The sequence below is a fragment of the Malaya genurostris genome, chromosome 2, assembly GCF_030247185.1.
Source record: "Malaya genurostris strain Urasoe2022 chromosome 2, Malgen_1.1, whole genome shotgun sequence".
NCBI classification, from domain to species: Eukaryota; Metazoa; Arthropoda; class Insecta; order Diptera; family Culicidae; genus Malaya; species Malaya genurostris.
Genome location: NC_080571.1, coordinates 307,840,064 through 307,864,903, shown reverse-complemented (window position 1 = coordinate 307,864,903; position 24,840 = coordinate 307,840,064). Strand labels below are relative to the sequence as shown.

Sequence of the window (24,840 nt, the reverse complement as noted above, 5' to 3'; positions counted from 1 at the left end):
AATGCTATTTACCAAAACACTTTTTATGCTGATGTGTCGAAAGAACGAAACTTAGTGATTTACAGTCCCTGGCCTTTGGGTGATGAACCTGAGGACGCGTACAGCCGATTACCTGTTCCTATTGTTCCTATATTTCCTCGAGGTACATTCAATGAATTTTTAACCTGTTCCCAGTATTTAACACCGGTGTTCTGGTCAATCGCAGACTTGTTTACTATGAATGTTTAAAGACCGTGCAAACAACACACGAAAACTCTTCGCTCATTAAACACACTAAATCATTGACCTACGACAAACCACTTGTAACTCACAGCTCCCAAATGTTACCAGCGGCGGGGTGAACCCCAGATGTGCGTCTGTCAGTGTTTTCGGTCGGCTCACGTGTTGCCACCACGGCTGGGCGCCCCGAGCTTAAGTACTCTCACACGCACACACACACACACAGCCGGGCATCTGCAATATATTTTCGTTCGACAGTTGGTCGCACGTCACAAATTTTCCACCAGCTATTTGAAAATGTGTCATCCTATCACATTCAAACGCATTTCAAATGTACTCTCCTGCGCAAGGGGATGTCGTACTTCACATCATCGTCTGTGACGAGGAGTTCTGATTGATAGTTTACTCTAGGCAACAGATTATTAGTTCAAACCTCAAACAACAGCCCCTGTTGGATTATGCCTCGTGACATTTCGAAGAGTATTTCTGTGTCTGCTACTAATGCCATGATTTGTTGTAGAACGCGACTATTATCCTATTTACTGGTACATCAATAATCCACCCCACAGTAAACCGAACCGTCTAATGTTTATCCCATGCATTTCCCGCACTTTTCAACGTTGTTATGCGTTTAGTTGAATGTGGTTTTCGGAGGGACATTTCAACTCATTTTCACGCTCATTTTCGTGCGTTTGCTTATACACTATAATATCCACATGCTTCGTTCTCCATCTTCGATGCACGGCAGTAGAATTCCATTCAAAGTTACATCCGGCTGGCGGACTTTTTTCTTCTAGAGAATACATACCCAGCATTTCAACGTGTAACCGAACGGATGATGGACGCACGAATGTTGAAGGAAGGATGAGAGAAGTCAGTAGCAAAACATTTTCGTTACCCGCAGCCAAAACAACCACCAAGTTTCAACGCACGGTGCAACGTTCTGCGGGTAGTTGTCTGTCGGGGTGGTTCTTTGGGTTGGGGAAAACGGTTATTTTGGAAATATTTTGCACAAGTGTACAAGTGACAAGTGAATCTTAAACTTCTGCCATCAAATCAAAACATAATGATGATACTAATTAATGATACATTACATTTTGGAGCTTAGAAATTACCCATTTAGTTATTATTAAAAGCGTCTGTCAATCATTGTCTAATCGATATCTTCATTCCAGAGATAAAAAGAATCCTGCGACTGTTGCGTCGGTGCCCTTGGCGTCAAATCCGCACACTTACACGGGCACATTTAGGCTCCCGATGGTTTACTTCGTCAGATAGAGTATCGAGAAAGGATGCATGCAGTAACTGAATCGATGCACAAACCGTGGCACCGAAACGCACAGAGAAAATAATAGCTAAAAAAACGAAGCGATGTTTGGTTGATTGGTGGCTTCAGGTTTCGGAATCGTGTCTTTCCGCAGAGGAAAGATACTTCAACGCACAGCAAAAGCGTTCGTTAAACCCGTGGCAATCGTCCAAGCAGGAACATGTGTTTGAGTTTTTCTGTTTAGATCGGTGGGATACCTTCCAGAAGGGGGAGGGTAAGCGGAGTTTTTTCCGCTTTTCGGATGGGTTTGTCCTGTTTTTATTTTTTGCATTTACCGGCAAATCTGTTCATCTCGCAGCAGGTTCCATTGAAACAGAGTCCGTTCTCCGGAATGGCACTGCCGTTGTAGGCGAGGCCAGTGATCCTGATGCTGTACCCGTAGAGAGTTGTTTTTCCATTAAATGGGTCATTATCGTCGGATGACTGTAGGCAGTGAAACTCAAACAACGGCCGGCGCAGCCTAGTCCAGTTCATTCCCCGTTCAGTTTTATCGTTCTATCATATATTGTTTCCTTTTTTGGGGGAAGTTCTTCGAGTTATTTTATATTTTTGAAACTGTTTTGTAGAGTTCAGGTACATTCGTTATTCGCTATTTTGTGATAATAATATAATAATTTTCTTCGAAAAGCTTTTTCATGGCAAATTTTTTGATAATCGTGAGTTGCCGTTCCAGAACAAAAACTTTTTGTCTCCTTTTATGTTTATGTTCTACGACAGTTTATAATAGAACTTTTCTTAGAATAAGTTCTCCATGCAGCTAAAATCTGATATATTGACAAACCGTCAATATCCAAAGCCATCTGTAGAGACCAAATAAGATAGCCGAAACAGACATGATAAATAAATCGTTTGCCTAACTGTATTGAACTCATAAGTTATTCAACAAATTATCACTTCGTGGTTTGTTTTTTTTTCTATCCAATACCAAAAACGGAAGACTTAATAACCCCGTCTTTTGTTTTACAGTTTAGGACAAATTTTCCCTACAGATTTTTGTCCAAAGGTACGGAGAAATTCTTTCCATTGAAAGAGAAGTGTGGCAGATTATTTTTCCGGTATCAGGAATAGCGTTCAAGTGGCAATTCCATCTTACATGATTTTTGGACAGGGCGGGAGACATCCTTTTAAATCGCTGGTAACTTACGAGAATCAGTTGATTACATGCCAGTTTTGTGAACAAACTGCTCACTACAGTAAACCTTCGAAAAATACAGCTTCAACCAAACACAAGGAAACCCTTTTAACAACGGTTACCAGTGAATCCAGTATTTCTGTTTTAAAAATATTTACATAATCGAACCAACTAGCAACTGCCATCAATGTATAACAAGGCACGAGCTATGGAACTAGCAATGTTCCTGAGATTGAGAACAATATAGACAACAACAACAACATCAACTGACGAACCAATGGATGATAAGACGAGCACCGAACAAAATGTCTCTCAATCCCCGCCGAATGGAAGTGGAAGTTCCACTCTCCCAAGAAAAAGGGTGACAGCAAGATTCAATAATAAAAACATAAACTAACAAAAATATGGCTCATTCGGCTACGTGAAGGTTGTACGCAAATATGCTTGAATAAATTTTTGTTTTCTGAAATACATACCTTAAGATAAAAAAGAACCGAAATTTTATTAAAAAACGCAAAATTTCAATTTTTAATAAATTTCTATATTATCACCTTCAAAGTACTCTCCTCCTGCGGCAATACATGCATGCCAACGCTTGATCCAATTTTCCATACAAGTTTTATAGGCCGCCGAAGGTATGGCCTTTAGTTCACGCAGCGAATTCTCTTTTATGGTCTCTATGGTCTCAAAACGCGTTCCCCGCAAAGGCAATTTGAGTCTGGGGAAGAGAAAAAAGGCACACGGGGCCATATCTGGAGAGTACGGTGCTTGGTTGATGATATTGGGTGAGTTTTTGGCCAAAAACTGCGACACAACCAACATCAACACGACGCTGTTTTTGAATGAAATTCAGCTTTTTTGGCACCAGCCGAGAAGCGACGCGTTCCAAACCCAAAACATCAGTTAAAATGTGTTCGGCTAATCCATAAGAGATGTCCAACAACACAGCAATCCCTTTAATCGGTACAGAACGATTTTGCAACACGATTTGCTTCGCCGATTCAATGTTTTCTTCAGTAACAGATTTTGTTGGGCGGCCAGGGATCTCATCATGATCCAAGCTTGTACGACCACCTTTGAAGCGTTTATACCACTCGTATGCCTGTGTTTTTCCTAGACACGATTCATCAAAGGCCTTTTCTAACATTTTCAACGTTTCGGAACACTTAAATCCATTTGCAACACAAAATTTGATGAACGCACGTTGTTCTAAATTTTCATCAATTATAAAAATCGCCACACGAAAATTTTTCAACTTCTTTGTATAGACTCCAAACAAAAACTAATCGTACGATATGCGTCAAAATTTGACAGAATGTGTATAAAAGTGTTGCCAACGTTGAGAGAATAAAAGTTTACCGATTGGACAAGCGCGGGAATTTTAAAATGAAAATTTCGGTTCTTTTTTTATCATAAGGTACATAATCCCAATCCCACGAAAATGTGAGCGAAATAGTTCTGTTATTTCTCATTTGTGTCGAGAGAAATTTCACTTTCTTGTATTTTTAAATTTTGAGATCGTGATTATATTTCGTATCCGTATATGTTTTTGAAATTATTTGCTGAGTCAACAAATCGCATGTAAAAACAAATGAAAATTTTTTCTTCGGTATGCACCGAAACCGCAACTGCAAAATAAACTTTAATTTTCATACCCATCCAATAAAATGGCGCAGTTCACGTATCACATTACCTAGAAATTTTCGTCCCTGTTTGAGAAAGGGCCAACATGCTGACAAGATTTTACACCTGGCTATGTAATGTTTTCTCAGTTCTATTATTATATTTCACTTTCTTATAATTGTATATAATATAATAATATAATTTCAGTTCAATGGCGGTTCAATTTGAACTGCTTTAAGCACTGATGAGCCGAAGGCGAAACGCGAAGAAATCGAAACGAAATATGTACTTTTTGTACACACCAAAAACCCCTAGTCGATCGTCACACGTTTTCGGCCGAGACGTCAGATAGGATATGGCACCTAGTGAAATAACCTTAAAGGGGCATATAAATTGTATGAACTTTGCTTCTGCTTAGCAGTTCAAATGGAACTGTTAGGCGGAAATGGCAATTCAATTTGAACTCCTTTAAGCACTGATAAGGCGAAACGCGAAGAAATATGTACTTTTTGTACAAACCAAAAACCCCTAAATGTTCAAATCCGTTAAGAATTTCAAGTCGAGAATTATGTGTCCGGATGGGCCCCACTTTTTTGGTCGATTTAGTTCCGCGTAGACACTCACTGGATTCAGCACGCAATAAAATTTTAAAATTCATAACCATAACGTCGTTACGATGCAATGTGGTAGAAACAGGTGGGGCAAACACAACTCATTTGTATTGGGGAAATTAACTTTGCTTCAGCAAGCCAAGTAAAACTAAAAACCACGTGCTTGCTTTCAGTCGGTGTTGAACAGTCGTTCGCACCGCACGCGTATAGCTCTTGGCTCCTGGAATTTTTTTTTTCTGGCTACCTAGAGTTTCATTGATTCAAGGCTTCAGTCTTTTTCAAGGCTACCTGAATCACTAACTAAGTGACTAAGTGATACAAAGAGTGATATTAGAGTGACTAAGTGATACAAAGAGTGATATTAGAGTGACTAAGAAATTAATCAGCCTTTTTTAAGGCTAGCTAGGAGTCTAATCGAAGACTAATTTAGCCTAGTTAATTTAATTTAAAATTTCATTAATTTCAAAAATGCCTGCGTCCAACCGGAAAGGCAACAAGCCTAAGGCTAAAAATAATTCAATACGGAATAAATCACAATCCGTTATTCAACATTTTTCTAATAACATTCACGATCTTATAGAATCTGAATGTAAAAATAAAAGACAACGGACGGATTTCCCTTCCGTTGATCCTATGCCGTCTAACAATATTTACGAGATTCTTCCTGAATCCGATTGTAGCGACATAGAAGAAAATTCTTCAAAAATTCCCAAAATGGACGCTTGTCGTTCTGGGAAGAAACATCAATCTATGCCACCAGTGACGGTGATGATTTCCGACTTCAAAGCATTCCGTACTGAGCTTTCTACTTTTCTCCCGGAAGTAAAAGTCTCATTTCAAATCGGACGAAGAGGAGAATGTCGAGTCTTGGTGGATGGATTGGAAGATTACGAACGTCTTATTCGATATTTGTCCGAAAAACTTCATAAATTTTATTCATATGATATAAAATCAGACAGACCCTTCAAGGCTGTCTTGAAAGGATTATCAAATGATCAAAGTATTGATGAAATTAAAAATGAACTAAAAGAATTGCTTGGTTTTGCCCCTTCTTAAGTAATACTTATGAAAAAAAGAGCGAATGGTACTTCTAAACCACGCTCTGGAATTTCCCATGAACTTTACCTAATACACTTCAATCGAAGTGATGTAAACAATTTGAAAACTTTAGAAAAAGTACGTTTCATTTCCCACATTAAAATTCATTGGGAACATTATAAACGGCATAATCGTATTGCAAACTTAACGCAATGTCGTCGTTGCCAAGGCTTCGGTCATGGAACCAAAAATTGTCATATGGATATACGGTGTTTGAATTGTGGTAAATCGCATTCGAAAGACGCTTGTCCAATGAATGAAACCACTGATAAATTTTCATGTTCAAATTGCAATGGAAATCATAAATCCAATTATTTGAAATGTCCTGTCAGGGAAAAAATTTTAAACGCTCGTTCGCTTAGACAACAAGTCAAATCAACGACCTTAAATTTACAGAACATACCTGAAAATTCTTCTAAGGCACCTGCCAATTCGTCTTCTAACGAAAACAATTTATTGACAGGTAGATCGACCTCGTCATCATCTTCTTCTAATGTCAGTTATGCTGGTATATTAGGTAGAAATCTATCTCCTATTTCTTCTAATGTAAATAATCAAAACACAGGACCGCCTTGCAGTTCTTCTTCTAACGAAAACAATTTATTAATAGGTAGACCGGCCAAATCATCTTCTTCTAATGGCAGTCTACCTACAAATATTCCTTCAATGCCATTCGCTTCTTTAAATGAAGTCGATTTAGGCGATATAACTGAAAATAAAATGATCTACCTACAAGATCAACTTTTTCAAATGATCATCCAAATGAATTCGACTTCATCACTTTTTGAAGCATTTCAAATCGGATGGAAATTTGCAAATAATATTATAATGAATTTAAAATTTAACAGCGATGTTAAATAATTATTTGAATATTTTAAATTGGAATGCTCGATCTTTGAAATCGAGTGAAGATGAATTTTATAATTTTCTCAAAGATCACAAAATTCATATTGCCATTGTGACAGAAACTTTTCTTAAACCAAATGTAAAATTGAAAAGTAATCCACATTATGTGGTTCATCGATTTGACAGGTTTACTGGAATTGGTGGTGGAGTTGCCATTTTTGTCCAACGGCAAATTAAACATCGAATTTTACCTTCTTTCAATACTAAAGTTATTGAAAGCTTGGGAATCGAAGTTGAAACCATTCATGGAATTTATTTCATCGCTGGAGCATATTTGCCATTCCAATGCACCGGCGAACAATTAAATTTCTTTAAAGGCGATTTGCAAAAACTTACAAGATATCGATCGAAATTTTTCGTAATAGGGGACTTAAATGCTAAGCATGTCCAGTGGAATTGTAGGCAAAATAACAGTAATGGTAAAATACTTCATAATCAACTCTCAGCTGGTTACTTTACAGTTCTTCATCCCAGTAATCCTACTTGTTTCTCTTCCGTGAAAAACCCGTCTACAATTGATCTGGTTCTAACAGATCAAAGTCACATTTGTAGTGAACCGATTACTCATGCTGATTTTGACTCAGATCATCTTCCTGTAACATTCAGACTTTCCAACGAAGCTATAATTAATCCAATTAGTTCTATTTTCAACTATCATAGAGCAAATTGGTTGGATTACAGATCTCACATTGAAAATCATGTGGATCATGAAACTATTTTAGAAAATTCTGCGGATATCGACACAGCAATTGATAATTTGAATCATTATATTATCGAAGCTAGAAATCTTTCAGTTCCCAAAGCTCAAACTAAATTAAATTCTCCTATCATCGATGACAATCTTCAACTGCTCATTCGGTTGAAGAATGTTCGTCGACGACAATATCAACGTTCTCGTGATCCTGCTATGAAAAACATAGTTAAGGATTTACAAAAAGAAATTAAACATAGATTTACTCTTTTGCGAAATGAAAATTTCGCTAAAGAAGTTGAACAAATTAAACCATATTCTAAACCTTTCTGGAAACTTTCTAAGGTTCTTAAGAAACCTCAGAAACCTATTCCTGCTCTCAAGGAAGGAAATCAAATACTTCTTACAAATGGCGAAAAAGCTCAAAAACTTGCTCAGCAGTTCGAGAGTGTCCACAATTTTAATTTGAACGTTGTGAGTCCTATTGAAAATGAAGTCTCACTGAAATATGATCATATTTCAACTCAAGTGTTATCACACGATGACATTATTGAGACGAATTTTGATGAAATTAAATCAATTATTAGAAAACTTAAAAACATGAAGGCTCCTGGTAATGATGGAATTTTTAATATTCTTATTAAAAATCTTCCCGATGTTGCCTTGAGACTCCTGGTTAAAATTTTCAACAAGTGTTTTTCATTAGCTTACTTCCCAAAAAGATGGAAAAACGCTAAAGTAATTCCTATCCTAAAACCTGATAAAAACCCAGCAGAAACATCAAGTTATCGCCCAATTAGCTTACTTTCTTCTATCAGTAAACTTTTTGAAAAAATTATCTTGTTAAGAATGATGACTCATATAAATGAGAATTCAATTTTTTTACCAGAGCAGTTTGGATTTCGTCATGAACATTCAACTACTCATCAACTTGTCAGAGTAACGAACATGATAAAATCAAATAAATCTTCTGGGTTATCCACTGGAGTTGCTCTTCTAGACATAGAAAAAGCATTCGACAGTGTTTGGCACAAAGGTTTAATAGCAAAAATGTCTGATTTCCAGTTTCCTATTTATTTGATCAAAATGATTCAAAATTATTTAACTGATCGTACTCTTCAGGTTAGCTATCAGAATTGTAAATCTGAATTGCTACCCGTACGAGCCGGTGTTCCGCAGGGTTCGAGTGTAGCTCCAATCTTGTATAATATTTTCACTTCTGATCTTCCAAATCTACCCGTTGGTTGTCAGAAATCGCTATTCTGTGACGACACAAGTCTGTTAGCCACAGGTAGAAATCTAAGAGTGATCTGCAGTCGCCTACAAAGAAGTTTAAATATTTTCAGTGATTATCTGTCAAAATGGAAAATTAAACCAAATGCAGCAAAAACGCAATTAATTATCTTTCCTCACAAGCCAAGAGCTTCTTTTCTTAAACCAAACAATAATCACATTCTCAAATTGAATGGCTTGGAATTGACATGGTCTGATCAAGCTAAATACTTAGGTTTAACGTATGACAAAAAACTCACTTTCAAGGATCACATTGAAGGAATCCAGGCAAAGTGTAATAAATATATTAAATGTTTATATCCTCTTATAAACAGAAATTCTAAGCTCTGTCTAAAAAACAAATTGTTAATTTATAAACAAATTTTCAGACCAGCCATGCTTTATGCGGTACCAATTTGGTCAAGCTGTTGTTCCACCAGGAAGAAAACGCTTCAAAGGATTCAGAATAAAATTCTGAAAATGATTCTGAAGCGTCCTCCCTGGTTTAGTACAAATGAGTTACACAGACTCACAAATATAGAACCATTAGATGTAATGTCACATAATATTATAAGCAAATTCCGACAAAAATCGATGCAATCTTCAATTGAATCGATTCGCTCTCTGTATTAGTTAGTAAGTTAGTATATAAGTTCCTTTTCCCCATTACACAATACAAGTAGGTTTAGAATTTTCCCTACACAAAAATCTCAGAATTGCGGAAGCAAATGATGTCTTCATGGTAATAACCAAATCATATATATATAACAGGGCTGAAAAGTCACCACTTGTGGCTGAACACCCAATTTAAATCTTAATAATTTAATTTTAACTCATATTCCAATAAATAGTTATTTAAAAAAAAAAAAAAAAAAAAAAAAAAAAAAAAAAAAAAAAAAAAAAAAAAAAAAAAACGTGCTTGCTTTCGTCACATCGTTCGGACTCGTTGGCATTGAATCAGAACATGTTTATTTTTCATGTATGTCGTCATACCGAACTATTTACAAATGTTTGGTTACCAATGCAAGCAAGCCATGTGGTCTGTCCCACCTGTTTATATCACATTGGTTACGATGCACAGAAATCAAACAAACCCAAGAATCAGGGTGCGTTTACAAAATCAATCCATGGATCTAACAATGGCGCGTTTACAAAGTCAATTCCTGGAACCATGAATGAGTCAATGAATGTATATTGTGGTAAATGTTGTTTGCGAAATGCACTGTGGAAGAATGAAATCAAATGAAAATCTACACAAATAAGTGCAAAATTTTACTTAATTTTTTAGTGTAGCTCAATGGCAGAGCAATTCCACTAGTGGTTTGGAAATTTGGTTCTTATCTGTTAACTTAGATTAATACTTCATACCACTGCTTATACTAGTCGGGGTGATAAATAATCTTGTTGACAGTTACATTTTTTTTATTATTTATTGTGTTTTACTCAAGGTATTCCTTCTTTAGGCCTGTATATTTTAAAACTTTTTGGCCCGTGATTTCAAAACTTTTTGGTCCCAACCGAAGGGTATTTTTTCGGAAGGTCTGCAAAATACAGGCAGTTCACGAGAAGTATGCCATGACATTCCCAGAAAGGCCGCTTCGGAGCACTCGTGTCGGTTTGCTGGACTCTTATTAGTATGGCCAAACAGGCTTGCGAAGTTGGCTCGCGCTTGTGTTTTTGGTTCGGAGTCAGGATGCGCGGCACCTAGCAGCAGGATATGTTTTTCTTCTGTAGACGTTCGGCCAAAGTATGGCATGGCATGTGAACTCAGCATTAATCTTAATGACATCTGCTGGTTCGCGCTTTTTCACTTTTTTGGTTGGTCATCGCCAAACGCCATCGATTGTATTTTTGTAACCTCTGGAGCCTGCTTCCGGGTTTCATCTAAATCGGCTATCACGAAACTCGAAAACAATATTTCACGGTAATCTGAGGGAGCGCTAGCCCCGTAATATTTATTAAATTTTTCTTTAGTTTCCTTCGCCGAAATTTTATTCAATTTTTCTTCAGTTTTTTTTCTCAAAAATAGTTTTGTTTCCAGGCTCAACATGATGACTAATCGTCTATGACGTAAATAAAAAAATGGGTCTTTCGTACTGAATTTAATATGCCTTTCTAGATATTAATGCAATATAAGGCATCATAATCTCTTTATAATCTTTTACCTGTCAAAAAGACTACTTTTCATTTCACACAGTAAAACTAGATCCAGACTACCATATTAGACTAGACTTTAAAATTGTGAATTACTAAAAAAATGAATAGTTTGAATATTTAAATCTCATTCTACTTTTAAAAATGTGATATAAATTAGTTTCCAACTCAATACAGGAAATAAAGAACTGATACCATAATCCAATTGTTATTCAATGGCACAATAGTGGACAAGTAAAACGTTCGAAATATAAGGAAAGGCTCCTTGTCAGAGTTTAGACTCAACTCTTTGATTTGTTATACAATACTTCAATAATAGAAGAATACAATAAGAATTTGATGAAAGAAATTTTTAGTATCTGATCTACGAATTATGAATACACTATCATTAAACATTCAACAATTTTGAGAAAAATAAAACAATCCCGTCATCGTTTTCACCGGTACCAGCTTAAAATATCGATCCGAATCTGACCACCGATGTTTTGGTCACAGACAGCCCGAATCGGGACCCGTTTTTTCTTCCTTTCTAACACGGCCTGAGCTGCGCTCCCAGGCGAAAGCAGCATACATGTCTAGCAGTTACCAAACCTCCGCCCTACTACGGCTATCTGTGTTATGTTTTGGTTCTGTTTTGCATGTTTAGTAGTCACCAAAAGTTCGGACTTCATTGATAGTAGCCTAAACATACCGAACTCTGCTCGTGATAAATATACATGGCTATGGGTGCAGGAAAATGCACCCATCGCAACTCGTTTTGTAGGCCGACAAGAAACAAAAAAAAAAAAGAAACACGCTATTACAAACTTGTTGCACTTTCTGTTGCAACCAGAGAGTAGCACCGAGGCTCTTCACGGATGCGGGTTAGGTCAGCAACAGTTTTTAATACCAAACAGTACGTAACAGTACAAAGGTGGTTGCATCGACGTAGGCTAGTTTGTTTTTCGACAGCGTTTAATTCCGAACCGTTCGCGAACGTAACATGAAAGGTGTCAAATCGTTTCCGCGCGAGGGGGCGCGCGGTGGTTGAGTGCGACCAGTCAAAGCACATTCAACTGGTGTCAGATCAATTTGTGTTTCCGCTCAGGTTAGGAAAAAGAGTGAAGCAAACTCAAAAACGAAAAATATTGCAAATTCAAGTTCTTTTTTTTTTTTGGTTTCGAATCTGCGGGCCTCCTCGCTTCTTTTCGATGGTCCGGGCGTCCATCCCATGGTGATGGCGATTCCAGTTGTACAGGTGGTACTATGCAATTATTAACATATTTATGGTTTCACATTGGCGACGGGGACGGCTACGACGAAGACGAAGATGATGATGATGATGGCGGCGATGATGATGATGCTGATTGGGACCGGTCCTTCAGCCTCACAGTCGCAGGGGTATGCTCCGAAAAATCTCTTCTCCACCTCCTTCCGCGACGGCGGACAAATTCGGCACCGAGGATAGTGTGTGAGTGGTGTTTTTATGTGTCTGCTGCTGTGTGTTCCAGTGAGCAGATGGCTTTTTGAGGTCTTCACTGGATGTCGAGAATTGATTTTTTTAAATCTCCTTGATGTTGATTGTTTTGTTTGTGGATGATAGCAGCTACTTGTATGCGCGTACGTGTGCTCTCGCTCGCGTGGATGTGAGTGTGTATTGTGTGTGTGCATATGCAAAAGGTGTTTCTTGTGATATTTTCAAAATGATTTTAATTTCTTTCTCCTTGTCCTTTTTTATCATTTCCAGAAAAAGCAGGCTATCAGTCCCCATATGGCGGCATGGACAATGGCGTGGTAAGTTCAGTACTCTTTTCCCTTTTCTTGTTTTACAACAAAACTGTTCATTACGGGATACGTATTTTTTTTTGGAGCTGGACCCTCTCGGTTGCCCGATGCAACTGGCCAGAGTCAGCACAGCGTGCAATCAATTTTGTAGGTTAAGTATAGGTTCACCAGCGCACGAAACAATTCCTGCCGGGTGCATAGGTTCGATGAGGTGGCTATTTCTTTATGCAAGCGGACAATAATTGAACTCATATTGCATGGAAGTCGGGAATTGATCTGGGACATTGAACCCAGCGGTGCTAATAAGGGAAAATTATGCTTATTTGGAACGGCTTGAGGGTAGGGAAGGACTCGCACGATAACACGAGGGGGGGTTTATTCATTTCGCAGATTCGATGTCGATATCGATGTCGAACTGTAAGTGGCTTTCATCTGGCGCCAATTATTTTTTATATGTCGCCAATCTCATCTCATTAAGCCGTAGGCGTACATTCGGCAGACGTATCGAGTTGGTTTTTGCAAATGTGGAACCTTACAGGTTTATTGAAATGTAACTGTAAAATATTAGCGATGTTGTTCCTACGACAGCAAGTAACAATTAAAATACACATATCAATTCAAGCAAAGAGGATATATTCCCCTAGCATTTAACTAGAATTCATGGAAAAGCCTAGCAACACAGCAGGATATTTGAAGGGCACGAGCGCTTCTACACAACTAGGGCTCAACAGATAAGCTGTAGTCGAAATCTTTCTGAATGTGTGGGTCATAGAAAGAGAAAAGAAAAGGATGAACAACGAAAAAACTTGTTCGATACGCGCAAAGAATCCTCAATTTCAGAGGGGATTTCGAACGGCCACTAACCGGTTGAATAGTGATGAATTAAATCCTTTGCTGGAGCGCCGCAGGTACGGCGCGAGGGTTCAGAGACATACGTGGAATTGTGTCCTGACAAGTACGAACTAAGGGGCAGGTTACGGTATAATTACGTTGCTGGTTGATCGCTACCTACTTCAGTTTCAATATCTACGACTGACGCTACTATGGGTATACAGGAAGGGATTGGGGCCTCTTTCGTATTTGGTTCGTAGAGGTTATTTAAATCTTGATTTAAAAAGTAGGACGTTACTTCCGGCGACGGACAAGCAGGAAAATGCATTATGAGGAACTTGATTCGAGAAGTGTAACGAATCATAATTTGAAGATGCATTTCCTTAATAAGAAAAAAATCTTCGCTCAGGTCGTATAATTGTACTTTCTAAAGAGTTTTTTTTTCCAACGAGATTATAAACTTTAATTACAGGAGTAACGAGTTTTAATACGTTTTGCTTCAAATTTCGTTTTCGATTTAACAGTGCACAGCAGCTTAAATTGAACTGCTATTGCCATTTAGTAGTTAAACTGGAAACGCTTGCGAAATCCTTCTCTACACGGAACGACCGAAATTAGCTCTGCGCCTAATTCGTATTACTGTTTTTGAATTAGTTGATTTTAACAACAAAATTTCCAAAATAAGTATAAAATTAGTTAAAATTGAGAATTTACTTTGCTGAAAAAAACTCTTATTTTTAGAGAATGTGTTTAGTTGGCGAATATTCTGGACACAAACCAGCAATATTTCAATCCAGTACGAAATTCTCATTAACAACAAATTTTGTTATTAAAATCAGAAAATTTGTTTCTATTTATCTATCACCATCATTACTGAAGGACAGGACAAAGAAAACAAAAATGAAATTGGTTTTATTAACATGTTTATTAGCTAAAATCTCATGAGAAGTGTCAAAGCAAAACAATCCATTAAAAAGCTAAAAGGGACAGTCTTGTTGAAACTGCTTGCAAATTGTTTAGATGTTTTTCGCAAGTGTTACGATATATCCATATATAAATTTCTAAACCGATATGTAAAAATGACGTAAACTCCTAGTGGAAAGTGTAGTTATTCAGAATTTGTGCGCATTTAAAGCGATTGTGCGTAATAATGTTTTTACGGGGAACAGTGAAGTGAGTTTCGAATATTGCACTCTAATTGTATATGTCAAATGATGTTTTTTGTATCTTCCAACCTTCTGGGCTACGCTGTCCGGTGTACTACTTGTACCGAGTGCTCAAAGTTTTCAGTGAGAAAGTCAATTTCGCGAAGTCGAATGAAGAAAACAGCAATTGAGAAGAAAAATTTTAAACAAGAAGTTTATGTTTCGCTTATGTCTTTTTCTCCAATACAACATCGTATTTATACCTGCCAATATAGAAAATATAAATGTGACTGAAATTTTTTTCGGTAGTCGTGTGCCATCTAGTGGCTAGTAGTCATTACGGTGTTAACGTTTTTTCGGTGACAGAGCGCCATATAGCTGCAAATGGCAGAAACCAATTCAACCATTTATGTTGGTTGAAAACAACGTTTTATTTCTCTAATTCAACTAAAAAATTAGTTGAATGGATATGAAGCGTGCCTGAGCTAAGAAATGACAGCACGTTTAATTGGTGAATTCAACTAAAAAAATAGCCATTTCAACAAATATTGTATTATTATTAGGGGAATTAGAATTAAAAAATCTAAATTAGCATAAGTAAGATTTTTTTAGTTGTCTCAAAAAATAACTAACTAAAATCAGAAAATCAACTAATATTTTCGCCAAAATGCTGAAAAACCGAAGTCTTTCCGTGTACTTGAGTATCACTTTTGTCCAATTGTGCCGAAAGACACTATCTAAATCCAATAAGGCTTGTTTGGCGACAAAATCTGGACAGATTAAATTTGGAATAAAACATATTTGCTGTTAGTTGAATCCGAGATGCATTTTTCATTCATTTAATTAATAATGCACAATTGAATGAATAAAAATGCATTACGGATTGAACTAACAGCAAATTTGTTTTATTCCAAATTAATTATTAAAAACTAATTACAGTCACTTCACTAGGCTGCATGAAGAAACTACAAACTTTAGAGTTTACTCCAGCCGTTAGGGTCTGAGCCGATTGCTCTGCAACCGAAATAGCTACTTTTGTCCGAGATTTTTGAAATTTTTCTATAGTTGTAGCTTGTTGTTTATATTGAGAGAGAGTTTCTCTTCACGAGAGTCTAATACCGCTCGATATATTGCAACTCCGGGCAGTTAGATCGATTCGCCTCTTCCGGTACAACGTGGACTCCATTCGCTTTAGACTAAAACATCTTTGGTGTAGTGACAAGATGCCAAATCAGGCCAGAATAGCGAGGGAGCGTCACGGCAGCGTAGGAATGGTAACAATCGTTTCTTTAGGCTTTCTTTACAGTATTATATTTCCGTGGTCGTTTTTGGATAATGCACCAGATCTGGAATTTTCATGCATAAGACGTTTGGCGTAAGAAAAAAATAAGACGTTTATCATAAGAAAAAATTGCGGTTTTTATCTATTCGGATTTCTGAAGTTACGCAGTCCCAAGGTCGATTTTTGTCAAAAACAATTTTTTCAAGGTTACTTCTTTAGTTTTGCGTTTTTTACGCGGATTTACGAAATTACGAGGTTCTTTTACGTGGATTTCCGAAGTTTGGTGGTTATTTCTATGCGGATTTCCGAAGTTACGTGATTTTTTACGCGATTTCTATTCCCCCCGTAGAAAGAGACCTCAGTGTACCGGTCGTTCTTAGGTTAGGCTGCCGATAAGAAAGAGAGAATATGATAATGCGTTTCCCACTTTACGGGAAGACGATGACTCAACGAATAATCCAATCTATCATGTATAAGAATGAGTACTAGTTCTTATAATCATTCCTCTTTAGATGTGCTTACGGGGGATACTCAACGAAACGTTAGAAAAAACATTATTTTATTGAAAGATATAGTACAAAAATTAAGGGATGTATTTAAAAATAAATAGAAATAATGGAATAGTAACCGAAAAGTACTACTCGGCATGACGAACAGTTATGGGTTGATGACTGTGTACAGTTGTGAATATCACTTGTTATATAAAGCCAAACTTCAAGAGAGATAAAAGCAGAACTTTATCGACCATACAAAGTGTGTATGGACGGGGTTCAGAATCTCTATTCTGATATATCAAAACAGTTCAAAAGAACTGCTCTGGACTTGGAACTTCTGACGAAGGAAATAGTTCTTCAGAATCGCTCACGGTGAATTTCGGACACCAAAATAAATTTACACAATTCAACATTGCAGTAGAAACAGTAAAAAATATGTTAATCCATCTCTCTGTAAAATTCTCGAACATTGTGTGGTATACCCGCCATTAGGTTCCGTACAGTATCCTCAGATACACCCGCGGTAACGATTCCATCTTCTCTTGAAATGATCGGTACCATTTTATTTCTTCTTAGTTTCCAAGAGTTTCCGCTTAACTAGAGCCCAGTACTTCTCTATTGGACAAAGTTCTGGACAGTTTTGAGGATTGCCTGTTTTTGGCAGGCATTTAACCTCCTTATACCACTCCATGACGATTTTCGTGTAGTGACAAGAAGCCAAATCGCGCCAAAACGGAGCTAGAAAGTGTTGGCATCTTCTTAGTTGCCAAAAGTTTCCGCTTAGCTAGTTCCCAGAACTTCTCTAAAAGACAAAGTTGTAGACAGTTTGGTGGTGGATTGACTGTTTTAGGCAGGCATTTAACCTCTAGTACCTTATACCACTCCATGACGATTTTCGTGTAGTGACAAAAAGCCAAATCACGCCAAAACGGAGCTAGAAAGTGTTGGCTTCTTATAAATGGTAGCAACCGCTTCTGCAGATATTCTTTCTCGTACACACCCTAATTGATAGCATCGGTAGAAACGGAACGTAGATTCTCGACAACAATTACATATGAGAAATCAAATATTTGTCCGAACAATTGAAATTCTTCTTTCGCATTGTGATATAAAAAGTCAGACTTGGAAGCTGTTTAAATTCTTCGAGCGCGTATGTTTCGTCGTCCATTATGATTCAAAAAAATTTGTTCAAAAAATTGATGTCAAGCTCCTTAGTACGACTTTCTGCAGTGAAATTTTGCTTGTCATCACGGTAAGGCATCTTTTTCACTTCGTGAGCCTTGGCACTTCCTTCTTGTTCTCCTTGTTGGGATCGTACTTTTTCATTTGTTCCTCTTCCAATCTTCCGATCCACAGTCAAGCGTTGATCAATTGATTTGCATAATAAAACACAGTACAACTCCGAAGTTTTAGCATTTTATGCGACGACATTTTACTAAATGTAACAAGAATGTAAACATGTTGTTCCACGAAATAAAGTTGACAGTTTTTGTTATCAGTGATCCGTGAAATAATTCAAAATCTACACTGAAAGAAAAATGTGTCCGAAATTTAACATGGCCAGGTTTTATCATTCCAATTTCTGTTTACTTCAAAGAACAGAGGAGCTCGTAAGATTGAGTTGATCAATTGGTAGTCAGGTAGAGCAACGCCTGAAGAGTACGGTGGATATGGTAAGACCTCCAATTCTAATGTTTCCAACTATTTCCAAACATATATGGCGACGGGGTCGAGCATTGTCAAGCTGAAAAAGGTAATCGCGTCGTTCCTTGGATTATGGCTGTGTTTCCGGTATCAAATGCGGTCGGATCTACATAAATAAATAAATAAATTATCGTAGTGGTCCTATTTTTCGTCGTTAACTACGATGCGATGTAAAAAATCTCTTTCAATTTTGTAGTTGCCTTATTTCCGAATCGTTCCTATTGCTTTGAAATGTTTTGAATCGGCTTGCTGAACATCCTTTGAACAGCTTCGTTTGTTTGAATTCTGCAAATTGCCGTGCAAACTGTTGAGTTGAAAGCTAGAGATGATCATGCAATCAGTACCTTTAACACCTACACCACACCCAGACCGGGGCGGTAAAATTACACGAAACTGTTCAGCAGATAAAAATGAGATACTTTGTAGTAGAACCCAAGTATCGTGAAATGGTTATTCCCAGTTATGAATACTAATTTTTATTCTCAACAAATAAAATTGACTAATTCATTCTAAACACGGAAACTAAAATCGCACCTTGGCGTGTGTAGTAACTGTGAACCCATCTGTCGAACGAATTATGAACCCATTGAGACGGAAAGAGATACTTGGTTCACCACATAAAACAAGTTTAATAGCCACACAGATTCAACTGACTGATACGGAAATTAGGTTGATTTTATTAGAAGTATTTAAATTTAGAAGATTGATTTTTTATTGACTGAGATAAGGCAACGTAATGACATATTCTCAAACATGTTTTTTTTTCTTTTGGTATTAAAAAACGCTTGTAGGCCAGTGAACGGGGATGTTTTGTGTTCTCAGGTCCTTATCCGTATTTTGTTTCCCATAAACTTTGCATTGCGCAAAAGTTCGTTAAATATCGATGATTTTATGTGACAAATAATTCGCGAATCATCAAATCAATAAGCCTAAATATATTCAAAATTTGTACAAAGGTTTAGTTCCTATAAATAATATTGAGCCTTTTCCATCCAGTCGTCATAAAACGTCCATAGGTTCAGATAAATATTCTCTGCACCATCGAAGAAATCCATCAAAACTTTACCATTCCTTGCTGGGGTCTCAGTTTTATGTTTGTAATTTATTGGGTTCAGTTCAGAGGTTTTTGTTCGGTCCGGGCTCCATCGGCATGTGTATGAGTGTGTGTATGTGTGTGTGTGCGCGCCTGTCAGGCAATGCGCCACCTCGCATATACGTATTCCACTATATGATTGTTGCTGCCTTTGGTTTGTTGGCTTTCTATAAGAAAACATCTGTTAACCTAAAATGCGGGCCCTTCAGCTTTTCCACTTTATTTTATTATTTTCGTTTCTTTTTTAACCACTCTCCTGTATGCTTACCGCATACAGTCCCGTACACACACATACACACAGATCCATGCATTCGTTCGCCACCTCATACCCGATTTCTCCCCGTCATCCGCAGTACCTTGATCCTACTACTTTCTTGTCCTTACAACTCCTTCTACTTTTCCTGTCTGTGTTGTTGTTGTTTTATGTTTTGGACTGTGCGCACTTACCTACAGAGTACCACGCGTTCCGTTTCTACCATTTCTTCGCCGTTTTATTCTTGCTGTCGATTCGTTATATCTTTTTCTCCCCCTCTTGTTCAGGTTTCAGGTTGTTTTTTTTTTGTTTTGTTTGTTGTTGATCGTTGTTTCGCACCATCACTTCCCTGGGTCCCGAAGTTGGACGAGTACCCGCGAAGCGCTACAACCCTGTTAGTTCGGTTGGTCCATTCGATTTGTGTTACTAACTCTCCTCCTGGCTGACATTGTTGCTACTATTATTCGATGTTACTGCAGTGCACTAATGTGCCACAGCCAAACAGCCTCTCTCGTTCTGCTCTACACAGAGCACCGGTTTGGCGATGTGTTCCCTCGGTTCGAATCGGCGAATAGCGGTGTATGATTGCTGTTTGCTTTCTCATTACATTATCCGTTCTCCTGTTTGCTGCTGCTAGGTACCCTCGGCTGGCGATTATGCTGCCGGCAGTGCATTCAGCAGCGAAATATGAAGAAAAAAAAACAACAAATCAAGCAATAAAACATTTTATAGGTTTTGCTCTCGTTGGCTTAGAACAGCAGCCTCATATTGCTGCAGTCGGCCGTTGGACGACCTTCTAGTTTGCATTTTATATTCGGATTAGTATAGGTCTGTTCACGGCAGAGATCCAACGGCCCTTGAGCCAACAGCCGGGGTGAGGGTGAGGATTGAGGAATCGTCCAACGGGCAATGGGTTAGCGGGAACTGCTTTTTTAGCTTCATCGATGAACATGTCTTACATTGCAAGATCGTGCTTGAATTCAATTTCTAGTCTGTCGTTTATAGACGGACTACTCGCCAATACTACTATAGCTGGAAGCGGTATATGCTTGACCAACCAGTCAAATGAGTTTACTATTTTTTGTTGCTAATCTCAAGTTGAACAGATTGTTTTAATAACATTTTCAAGCTTAATTAACTAATCTAACCAATAATGCTCAAGTTTTTTGCATGCAGAGTTCAACAATTACGTGATCTGTTATGTTGTAACATGATACAGAACAATAGAAAAAAGTGTACCCTCAGTGCAACATCGCTCGGCATAATACATCTTGATACAACGTAAATTAATTTTCATTTTAATTCGTGTTGAATATTTCATATATATTAAACGTTTCAAGTCGGAATTCATTATTCATGACGCAGTATATGATCCGGTAATGTATGTAAATTTGGACAGTGTCCGTTGAAAGATAGCCTCCAGTACAATTTCAGTTTCATTAAAGTGCATATTAGAGTAAATTTACGATTTCTACAAGTCGATGAATTAGTGGTGCATCATCTCAGTTGTGTTAAATAGACTAGATGAGGAAGAATCTCTTTATTTCAGGAATCCTCTTCACTCAATTACTGACCGTTCTGCAATGTAAACTGTCAACTTATACGAACTAGTGATACAGGAATTTTTGTGTGTTTTGTGAAATCCGTATTTGTGAACACAAGAAAACCGAAATGTTTCGTCTATAGAAAAGGTCATTTTTCTTTTATTGGAATTTGGCTATTCTGTACGAACAAACTTCACAATCGATTTGGTTAACTTCCAGATCGGGGCTAGTATGTTCGATTACGCTTATAAGAATAGTACAATATGCGCTGAGCCCCCAACTCTGGTTTTTCATACATAACTTAAGGAGATTAGATTAGATCATAGTTCTAAATCGGTTAAAATACTCGAGAAAAATCAAATCATATTTCATTTCTTGTTTAATTAACACATAACCTACCCTAGCTTACTTTTTAGTAAATGCAAATTTCCTGACCTGTTGTATGACTCCTTCTATTAATTATTGCACAACTTCCTCGGGCCCCCTTCTCTATAAATCCCCCACCTTATACCTCCCAACCACCCCCAAATCCCTACCCTAAACTGATACAAACCCGGTGAACGACCAGAATTAGGTTAAAACCGGGGATAAATAAACGATATAATAATAATAATAACTTCCTCGGTCACTTTCCTCACCGAAGAACGCCAGTTTGCCTTGAATTACATATCGCTGACAACTGCTTTTCGTGTCTTCTTGAGGTTCCTCTTGACGATTGCCCAATAGTTTTCCATTAGACGACATTCTGACTTATTAAAGACTGTCCCAGAACGTATGGACGCAACCAAAAACCGCTGCAATTTCACAATGGTTCAGAATCTGTCAATTTTTATGGCTGTGTCCTGTTGTTTACACTCTTCTCTAACCACTTAAGCAGCTGTTTATTCGTTTTCATTAGTTTGTTTCGAAATGTGTGGACTTTCAGCAGAACAACGTCGAAAAGTTGTGTACAAATGGTGCACAGAACGCGGACTGTCACTGAGAAAGATAGCAAAAATTGAAGGAGTAAGTGAAAAAGCCGTACGAAATGCAATCAGGAAGTTCGGTGAGGATAAACCGAAAACGGGTCGAAAAAAAAGGTCCTGCTAACCCTCAGTTGGATAAACGTATACTGAAGGCGTTTGAGCAAAAGAAGGAGGTTTCAGTTCGGGATATGCCCAAAAAAGTGGGCACTTCGATGTCAAATGTTCTTCGTGCTAAAGAAAGTTTGAATCTTCGAACCTATAAGAAGCAGAAACAACCAAGACGTAGTCCGAAACAAGATGCATTGATCAAACCGAGGGGTCGAAAGCTGTACAATACGATTCTTGCTGGAAATTTGAACTGCATAATCATGGGCGACGAAAGCTATGTGAAACTCGATTACAAATCTTTGCCGGGACCACAATATTATACGGTGCGAGAAGGGCAAGTGTTAAACCAGTCCGAGACATCGATTGAAGTCGAAAAATTTGATAAGAAAGCTATGGTCGGGCAAGCAATTTGTAGCTGTGGTAAGATTTCGAAACCCTTCATCACCACTTCTTCAATGAACAGCGAAATATACATAAAGGAATGTTTACAAAAACGAATTCTACCCATGATTCGAAGCCACAAGGATCCTGTTGTCTTCTGGCTAGATCTTGCTTCTTGCCACTACTCGAAATCAATGGTAGAATGGTATACTCCCAAAAATGTTACTTTCGTCCCAAAAGACATGAATCCACCAAATTGCCCACAACTTCGACCATTGAGGAATTTTGCGCATTAACGAAGGCACATCTTAGGAAACATGTCTCGGCAGCCGAAACCATTCAACAGTTCGAAAAGGATTGGAAAAAAGTATCAAAACTTGTCGCCAAGAAGTCTGTACGGAATTTAATGAGGAACGTTCGCTAGAAGGTGCGTCAGCTAGTCTACAATGGCTAAGTAGCAAATGTTGAGAATAATATTCTGTTGTTGTAGTCTAATATTATCAGTATATCGAATGAAATTTGAATATCTAACACTTATGAATTATTTACAGCGAAATCAAAGTGCGTCCATACTTTCTGATACAGTCTTTAGCAGGCTTCATAGACCTAACGAAGTGAATGGTGAATCATTTGTTGCTAATTAGTTCTTAATTAGTTACGGTTGTTTTGAATTTGTTACTCTTTTTTTCGAGCAGATCTCTTGAAGTCTCTGGATCATATCAGAAGCGATGACGAATTCGGCGAAATTACCCTTTCGGCGGAATGGCTTTCTGCGAAATGACTCTTTCGGCAAAATGGCTTTCGGCGAAATGACCCTGATCCTATTGTATAGTGTTTTGTTCACAACCCAATCATTTCAATCCGAACATTGATTCGATTGATTGATAATGGTAATGGTCCTAATCGCTTTTACATCCGTCCGTTTCCCCGGTGAACGACCAAAAGGTTAAAGCCGGGGTAAAATAAATGATATTAAATATAATAATTCACATCCGTCCAGTTATGTGGGGTAATAAAAGGCAAACACTAAATTATTGAAAAACCTATAATTGGCAGAAATTTTTCCCCATCATACAGAAACTCGAATTTTTTCTCTGTTTCTCAAAGTTACATCCTGTGAATTACATAGTTACCCTTATTTGGTGGTTCAATTGGTAAGCTTTACAAGGTTCCAAATTTTTCAAACCGCCATGAACGACATCAAACTGTTACCAAAACTGGTGTAATGATTTCATTTATTTTGGAGCAGGGAAAAGCCCGATGGAGATGAAATTTGGCAATCTCTCTCTCCAGCAGGCATAAAACCTCCTCATCATTTGTATCAACAGATTACAATGATCCAACAGATACATTTGGGCTTAACACTAAAAATTAAAACTAAATCTATAACCCTATCTATAACTTACTACACATAGTTGCTGTATGATGGGTTGTGAAACATGCCCCAAAGGAAAACAACGACAAATACCAGGAATGAGTTTTATCCCGGAAACGATTGATAAAAAAATGTACATTTAGGGGTTAGCCAAATTTTGTGCTAGGGCACATAACCGTTTTTCTTATTTTTACGTTTCGTCTTTGACTCATCAGTGCAGAGCAGTTCAAATTGAACTGCTTAGTGCTAAACTTGGCAGTTCAATTTGAACCGCTAAGCAGACGTAAAGTTTCTGCTACTTACAGAACACTTTTTGTTTTGCAACGGAGTGCAATGTCAATTTCTGACGTGCCGAACGAAAACGTGTTTTCGACTTTTTCTGGCCGATGCAGGTTTGGACATTTAGGGGATAGCCAAATTTTATGCTAGGGCACATAACCGTTTTTCTTATTTTTACGTTTCGTCTTTGACTCATCAGTGCAGAGCAGTTCAAATTGAACTGCTTAGTGCTAAAAGTGTTCTGTAAGTAGCAGAAACTTTACGTCTGCTTAGCGGTTCAAATTGAACTGCCAAGTTTAGCACTAAGCAGTTCAATTTGAACTACTCTGCACTGATGAGTCAAAGACAAAAAGTAAAAATAAAAAAAAATGTGGTCACCTGATTTTCGTACGTTACTAGTGACTTACAAGCATGCAGTCCTTCTCAACGTAATACAACCTACGATGAAACAAGTTTAATTAGGTTCATACACAACGCACGTACACTGCTCTGAATACGAAGAGAAAATCCTTTCTTGTATCCTTACTTACTAACATATTAGTATGTTTGTACTAAGTCGAAAGTCGAAATGTTTTATAGCAAGTTTGAT

General features: G+C 37.7%; 1 protein-coding gene across 3 annotated transcripts in view; it reads left to right on the top strand.

The window, feature by feature from the left end:
- Positions 1–24,840, top strand: part of LOC131431009 (protein daughterless) — a 113,406-nt gene that overhangs the window by 47,361 nt on the left and 41,205 nt on the right. For all 3 annotated transcript variants that reach the window (XM_058596389.1, XM_058596390.1, XM_058596388.1), the window contains exon 2: positions 12,760–12,806. In XM_058596389.1, the coding sequence (XP_058452372.1) occupies positions 12,760–12,806 (47 nt within the window). The remainder of the gene's footprint in view (positions 1–12,759; positions 12,807–24,840) is intronic.